Source organism: Penaeus vannamei, chromosome 19, assembly GCF_042767895.1.
Source record: "Penaeus vannamei isolate JL-2024 chromosome 19, ASM4276789v1, whole genome shotgun sequence".
Taxonomy (NCBI): domain Eukaryota; kingdom Metazoa; phylum Arthropoda; class Malacostraca; order Decapoda; family Penaeidae; genus Penaeus; species Penaeus vannamei.
This window is the reverse complement of record NC_091567.1, coordinates 33060667-33068166: the sequence shown is the minus strand read 5'-3', so window position 1 is coordinate 33068166 and position 7500 is coordinate 33060667. Positions and strand designations below refer to the sequence as shown.

General features: G+C 42.3%; 1 protein-coding gene across 3 annotated transcripts in view; it reads right to left on the bottom strand.

Annotated features, from left to right (window-relative positions):
- Window positions 1-1356: 1356 nt before the first annotated feature.
- LOC113804719 (uncharacterized) overlaps window positions 1357-7500 on the bottom strand; it is a 40748-nt gene continuing 34604 nt past the window's right edge. For all 3 annotated transcript variants that reach the window (XM_070134215.1, XM_070134217.1, XM_070134216.1), the window contains 12 exons: window positions 7472-7500; window positions 7167-7375; window positions 6931-7056; window positions 6606-6807; window positions 6198-6425; window positions 5881-6044; window positions 5617-5801; window positions 5331-5505; window positions 3734-4816; window positions 2203-2382; window positions 1833-1961; window positions 1357-1624 (listed from right to left, as the gene is read on the bottom strand). The exon at window positions 7472-7500 is cut by the window's right edge and continues 134 nt beyond it. In XM_070134215.1, coding sequence (XP_069990316.1) covers window positions 1469-1624; window positions 1833-1961; window positions 2203-2382; window positions 3734-4816; window positions 5331-5505; window positions 5617-5801; window positions 5881-6044; window positions 6198-6425; window positions 6606-6807; window positions 6931-7056; window positions 7167-7375; window positions 7472-7500 — 2866 coding nt within the window. In that variant the 3' untranslated portion in view covers window positions 1357-1468. The remainder of the gene's footprint in view (window positions 1625-1832; window positions 1962-2202; window positions 2383-3733; window positions 4817-5330; window positions 5506-5616; window positions 5802-5880; window positions 6045-6197; window positions 6426-6605; window positions 6808-6930; window positions 7057-7166; window positions 7376-7471) is intronic.

Genomic DNA, 7500 nt, shown 5'->3' with positions numbered 1-7500 from the left:
ACATCCCTCAACAGGTCAGGGGGAACGGTACCGGACTGCCAGATGGCAGCCAGGACAGCATGTAATCCCCGCGCCATAGGTTCACCACCAGCCTTTAACAGTTCAGCTGGGATGCCGCAAATACCCGCTGCTTTACCACACTTCAACTTGGAGATCGCCTCCCTATCCTCAGTTAGGGAGGGTGGGTCCTCGCTAATGGGTAGCTCCGGCAGCGGAATCACGGCACTACCCACATCCAACTGTTGGAGGGTCAACCTGATACAACTGCTCAAAGTACTCAGCCTAACGCTCCCTCACCGCAACAGGATCTGAGTCGATCTGGCCACCTACTAAACGAACTGCAGTCACATGTGAAGAGGGCTTGGAATTCAGTTTTCTCAGGGCTTGGTATGCAGGACGAAGGTCATTTACTAAGAAATGGCCTTCGACCTCCTGAGCAAGACTCCTAATAAACTGTTCCTTATCCCTTCTTAACAGAGACCGAGTTCTGCGCACCATAGAACGGTGCAAATCCCGATCCCCTGCCAGACGAGCCGCACGGCAAGCATCTGTGGCTTCCAGTGTCTCCTGAGAGATTGAATTCTGTCTTGCTCTCGGGCGTTCTCCAATCGATTCTTTGGCTGCATCAAACGTTTCGCGCTTGAAGGTGTCCCACAGAAGAAAAGGGTCTGTCAGATTGTCAAGCGCTGTGAACCGATCAGAGATTGTCTCAGCAAACCTCCAAGCACACTCCCTCTCCTTCAGCCTGTCCAGATGAAACACCCTAGGGTGCTCATAGGGCCGCTGGGGAGTTTTGAAGTGAACCCGGAGGGTAGCTACAACCAATCTATGGTCAGTACCACAGAACTCGGCACTCCTATACACCCTGCAGTTCTGGAGGATCCTCCAACGAGTGCTAACGAGAATATATATATATATATATATATATATATATATATATATATATATATATATATATATATATATATATATATATATTGATAAGTATTCATATATACACATACGTACACACACACACAGACGTATGTACATATGTATATATACATATGTATAGATACACATATATATATAAATATATATATATATACATATAAGTTTATCTATATATATGTATACATACAAACATATATATGTATATGTATATATATACATATACATATGTATATGTTTATATGCATATATGTATATGTATATATACATAAACACACACACATATATACTACATATATATGCATATAAATATATTACATATATTTGTATGTAAATATACTACATTTATATAATATATATATATATATATATATATATATATATATATATATATATATATATATATATATATATATATATAGACATACATATTTATATGTGTGTGTGGCTGTGTGTGTGTGAATAATTATAAAAAAGGTCTGCTGAATCCTGTCTGTCTTGAGTGTGGTGATGGTGGCGCATTGGCCTGGCTTGTAGCTCAGCCACGCCGAGGGTCTTGGAAGGCCTCGCGGCAGTCTCGACGCGAGGAGCACTTGTTCTCCGAGGAACACCAGCCGCAGTAAGGATCACGGGCCCCCAGGCATTGGTTCCGTCCCTCGTATATGCTGCACTCTCTTGTTTTGACTTTTGAGATCTGTGAAAAAAAAAAAAAAAATTCTGATACATATATATATGTGTATATACACATAGATACACATTGTTGAGATTTGTGCATAGAAATGATTTCACAAAATGTTACATCTAATAAAGGGTATGTTCTATGAAAGCAAGAAAAATATATTCAAACCTTTTCTGCATTCATACCTCCACATAACTGCACGACTGGCAAGTGGCCAACTTACCTTGTTACTAGTCATGACGTACAGGTGGTCGCCCGCCTTGTCAAAGTGCATGTCTTGCCTGACTGCTGATCCCTGGTCCACCTCGATGTCATCATATTCCAGCGCATTAGTCTGGTTCTCTATCACAACCTGGAAGGCGACGGACCATAAGATCAGAATAATCATTAAAAGTCAGTAACATCTTGTCATATAAAGTACATAAAATGAAACCGTATTATTTACATGTATGAGGCCAGTGGAGGAAAGGTGGCAATATGCTTGAGACATTCAATCTCAAGGAAGTCTCGCAATAGCTACCTATTCCAATAATACCCCAAATCAACCCAGAGAACGTCAGCAACAAAAGCAATGGTATTCGCCTCGCTCAAACCTTCTTCAGGTGGCCCTGAGCCGTGCCGAGGAAGACCACCGTGTACGCATCGGTTGACGTGGCGGCGACGGCGGTGAGTCGCGTCGGGAAGGTGAGGCTGGCCAGACTCTCCACAGGCTGCTTTCCGCCCAGGGGTGTGTTCACAGCCGTGCCGCAGAAATCCTCGTTCACATCAATGTTCTGTTATAAAAGAAAGAAAGAAAAAAAGTGATTAACATACAACATTCTCTATGTAAATAATCCATACTAAAGCCTGCTATGGGGGTTCTCTCCCTGGTGTTCGCTCGCTCTCGGCCTCCTCCCGACCGTCGCACTTTGTCATTCTGGAACCTTATAAGACTCCAAGTGATACTCAGGGATAATCTGCCCCTTCCAGCTCGCCTTTCTCATCCAGTAGAACCCGAAATGAGAAGTAAATAATAAGTTGATGAAAAATACTTATTCTGAGATCATATATATATATATATATATATATATATATATATATATATATATATATATAATGAAAGATAAATCTAGACCACTAGCAATCCCATCGCCGAGCAAAGATGCTATCCCTCTTTCTCAAGGCAGAGATTGGAGGAAACCTATTTGCTCACAAGACCTGCCTGCCATCAGCCCAGGTAAATATTTCTCCCAGACGAATTGTAGCCGTGTCATGCTCTAGGATCCTCCTCACCCCTCCCTCTTTGACCACGATTCAAACTGTGCTTAAAAATGTAAAAAGAAACTGACCCTTCACTCGCCATTTTTTTAAACTCTAACCTTTAAGAAAAAGAGACAAGCATACAAAAAGAAAACATTTAAGACCAAATATAATGAACAATTACATAATACACAACATATTCTACCAAAAATGTATCGATTTGACACTGCTTGTTCTTCCGTAAATACAGAAACAAGATGCAAAATATGCATGCATTGCTTGCTTTTCTGAGTTTTTCTTGAAAGTAATACGTGATCAAAGCATGACATTATTTTTGAACCTCTTCTTCGCCCTCTCCTTTCTCAATGTTCCTATTTTGTCTTTGCAATTTCACGGGCAAGTAACTACATGCTGCCACACACATATCTACTGCAAAGACCTGCTTAATAGGAAACTGAGTTTGGCTTCATGTTTGCCTTGAATGGCAAAAAGGCTGCTTTCCCTTTATTGTAGGCGAATGGGGAGGCAGGAGTATAAGGTGCGTGTAAACGCATTTAATTCGCGACTGAAGAGCATTTTAATGACAGAAGAGATCAAACACAAGCTTACTCGGAGATTGCAACATGACTAAGTATACCGGAAACCTCGTCGAAGTTACTGTTACATCTAGTAGTAAGACACGTTTTCTTTCACAGGCAATGAACATCAAATGCCACGCATCTCTTATGAACACTGCTTGCGTGTGTGGGAAGGGCTGTGCAAGAAGAATGCTTTTCAAATGTTGGACAATCCCTAACACTGCCACTGACTATCACATTAAACCTGCTTGTCTTCGGAGAGACATACTCAAGGTAGTTCAAGTGGAACTTAGACATTGGAACTTACCATCTCGATACAGTGTTGCGACGGCGAGATGAAGTTGAGTCCTCGTTCGCCTTTGCCTCTGTAGCATTCTTGAATGTTGTCAATGAACCTGCGTCTGATGGATTTCATGCTGTATACACAGAGAGCATTGCTGTTGGCAGGCCTAGGAGAGTCCTCCCTTCCACATGAGAACACAGCGAAGAGGACATCGTCGTTGGGCTGGATGCCCATCTGAGTGGCCAGGTCAGTGCCCGGCTTGCCCAGGAAGGCTGCCTGTGCCAGGTTATAGTGCTTGCCCTGCGAGTCCTTGCATTCAATGGGGATCTCTGTGTATGAGTAGTAGTCCTGGTCATTCTGGCAGACTCGCACCAGCTTGCTGATGTACGGAGACTTAGGGTTGGTGTCCTCCATCTGCCGCGTGAGGAAGTAGCTGAACTTCTCCGAGCTAAAGCCATACACGTATGTGATAAGGTATTGTTTTCGCACCAGCGAATTGACCCACATCCGCGTGCTTGTCCTCGGGTAGTGAATGGCAACGTCTAAGAAGCGCTCGTCCTCTAGTGAGCGCGAGGCGACGGCCGGCACCTCGTCCCTGTGCACGGAATTGCCTGTGTACGTCACGCCGACGTAGAGCACGTGTGGACGGAATGGATTGGGCACTCCACGGGCGATGAAGGCCACGGTGGAGGCTGTGGCGCTGTTGGCCACGATGGCCTCACTCACGTTGCGGGTCAGCTGCGTGATGTCCTGCAGCTTACAAACCTGGCACGAGCCTTGTCGCACAGTGCCACACACAATGAGGCGTGAGCGATAGTAGTCGATCACTAGCACTTTGTTGACGTTGTTGGTGGTCTTCATGTTCAGGATTGTGTCGCCAAAGCAGACGCTGGCTGAGCACTGCACGGAGTCCTTTACAGGGCCTGTGACCACGTACTGCAAGCGCCGCAAGTTCGGGTCCAGCTTGTAGAGCCGGTTCACGCCCCCTGCGTACACCATGCCTGTTTTCTTGTCGACCGTGAGGTGCGTGAACTCCTGCCATTGGTCATCCTCGAAGCGGCCCACAATGAAGCGCAAGTTTGGCCCCTTGGTGATGGCCGTCTGCACCTGGCGGAGGTAGCGAAAAGTTTACAAGTGTGAATAGTAACCAGATCTTAAGGTTCTGGGTAGGTAAAATTGGGCTGCATGTTGTTATTTTTATTATAAATATTATTAAGCGATTTATTCAAGAAAGTAACATCAAAACCAAATAAATAAAAAAAACTTCTTTATACATAACTCCTGTTTCTTGTTTTCAGAGAAAGAGTTATGTTATCATATCTGTGTTGACTAAATACTTGTACATCTATAAACCAATATTTAAGATTTAAATTTTAAATGCATAAATGAAACAAAGACACAAAAAGCCTTGAAATTGGTGCCATCAACAGTGATAATCATTCCTCCAGATGGAATACCTCTCGGACCATTTCTCTTCATAAAACAAATTCCTGGTAAAGTTCAAAAAAAAGAAAAAAAATATTGCACATTTCAGTCAAATGAACTATCAAATATTTAAAAGCCAGAAGAAAAGCTGTACATCTTTCAAAGAAAACTAATGATTGAGAAAAGAATGACTTACTACACCAGCCTCTGCCACTCCACCAGACCAGACAAACATCTCTGAGTCGTCAACGTAAGTGAAGTACTTCCCCTCCAACTTTCTTCGGCCATTGTCGAAGGTCATTTCGATACTATCTTCCTTTGGCAAGTCCGAATACGAAGATGTGATGCATGTTGCTGTGCTTGCATTTGTGCTGCAGATAACATTCCAATTAGGCTTTAAAAAAAAATGCCCCACTGAAGCAATGGTGTGTGATTCATCAATACTTAGGTTGTAACTGTCCGGATATACAGTTAGTGCTTACCTTTGAATTGTGCATGGAAGTCCGTTGATGAAGGCATTAATGCGGCTGCCAGCATTCATATACTTGCCAATAATGTGGAGCACTGTTCCCCCCGACCTTGGTCCTGAATCTGGTGAAATGGCTGTTATCTCTGGATTCACAAATCTAAACTTGGCTTCGGATTCACTTCGGTATTCGCGAGACACCTGTAACATGCCATTTGTGTCTCAATCTTTCAGCTACACCTTATACACTGCTACTTGCAATAATGACATCATTACAAACCTTTACAACAATGGGTCCTTCCTTAAAGGAATTCACTCCTGGGCTGTCTACCAGGCAAGTAACCTTTCTGGTTGGGACATATGAATCACGAATCGGCTGGCAGGGAATGCCAGCAACATATATTCCATCATAGATGTCATCAATCTGCTTGCCCAAATTAATACCTGAAGAGAAAGAGGGAACACTTTAATCAATCTATAAATATGCTATCTTCTGCCACATTATGAATCCAATTTAAAAAATTATCTAGCTTTTTTTTTAGGAAAAGGTCACCACTCACCATTCTTAGTATCCAAAATCTAAACCACATACTATACCTTCTATGGTAACATTCGTGCCTCCGTCCCAGGGGCCACTTCGCGGATAAAAGTTGGTAATCATTATATTGGGACAAGTGCGATCCCTGTCCAGCCACGCTCCTTCCTCACACTGGGCTGCCACCTCACACCGACTACTTGACTGACACCAGCCACATCTAAAGCGCTCCGCAAGATTCAAGCACATGCCACAGTTGTTGGCCATGTGCTGACATTTATATACCAGCACTGGTTGGCGGAATTAAAGGGAAGAAAAAGTGAACAGGTTTAACAGACAATTAAGATAACTGAGACACATGGTGAGCCAATGAACAATTTTAAAAACTCAAATGTAAACTCATATATTTACCATTATGGAAGGGATATATGCATGTATCAATTAAGCCAGATACAAAATATCAAACTCACCATGAATGTTACCAGGATTATCAAGGGGTTTTGAGCCTCCCCAGATCACAGCAAATGTTGCATAAATTGACGGCGCAGCTGTTGTGTATGAAAATTCCATTCTGTCACAGTAAATAGTATCACTCAGCAAGTTGGCACTTACACTGGTAACTCTTCCCTCAATGTTGAATTGACACACATACCTTGTCTGCACGATGAATTGCTGCAAAGATAAGAAATCTAATATTTAAAAAATAGGGCAACCTAATTATGCAATATGAAATGGAGACATACTGAAGATTCATTTCTATTTTCCTTTGTAAATCAACAAAAATCTTTTACTTACAGCTATGTTGTCAACTTTGACCTTGATTGATTTTTGAGAGCCTGATGAAACCAAAATTTCTTGACTCTCAAGAAAGGTAATTCGAGGACAAAATGAAGGGCCACTTCTGATGCTTGGTCCAATACGCTGAAAAAGTTGCCGTTTGTAATATCTATCCACAAAAAGGCCTTCCATATTCCTCTATTTCTCATTATCAAATCACAGCATTTAAACATTTACACATCATACAAACTTACATTTACACCATTGACTAGAACGTCATTTCTGCAATTTTCTGCAGAGTCGTGTGTGCATCGATGGCCATCAACACACCAGTCACAAGGAAAAGGGGACGATACACATTCAGTGCAGGAGCTGTAGGTAGTGCAGTCAAAAAACGTAAAGTTTGTACACACTAACTTTACACCGTCTAATCTTCGCACACAAAGCTTTGCTGTAAAGTGATCTGAAATGGAGAAAAAATATTGAGATAATATATGCTACAACAGTCTTCATATATGCTGCTTTTCTATAAAGTCACATTTACAAGGAAAACACACACTTTTATTCTGTGGGATATCAGGAAGCAAG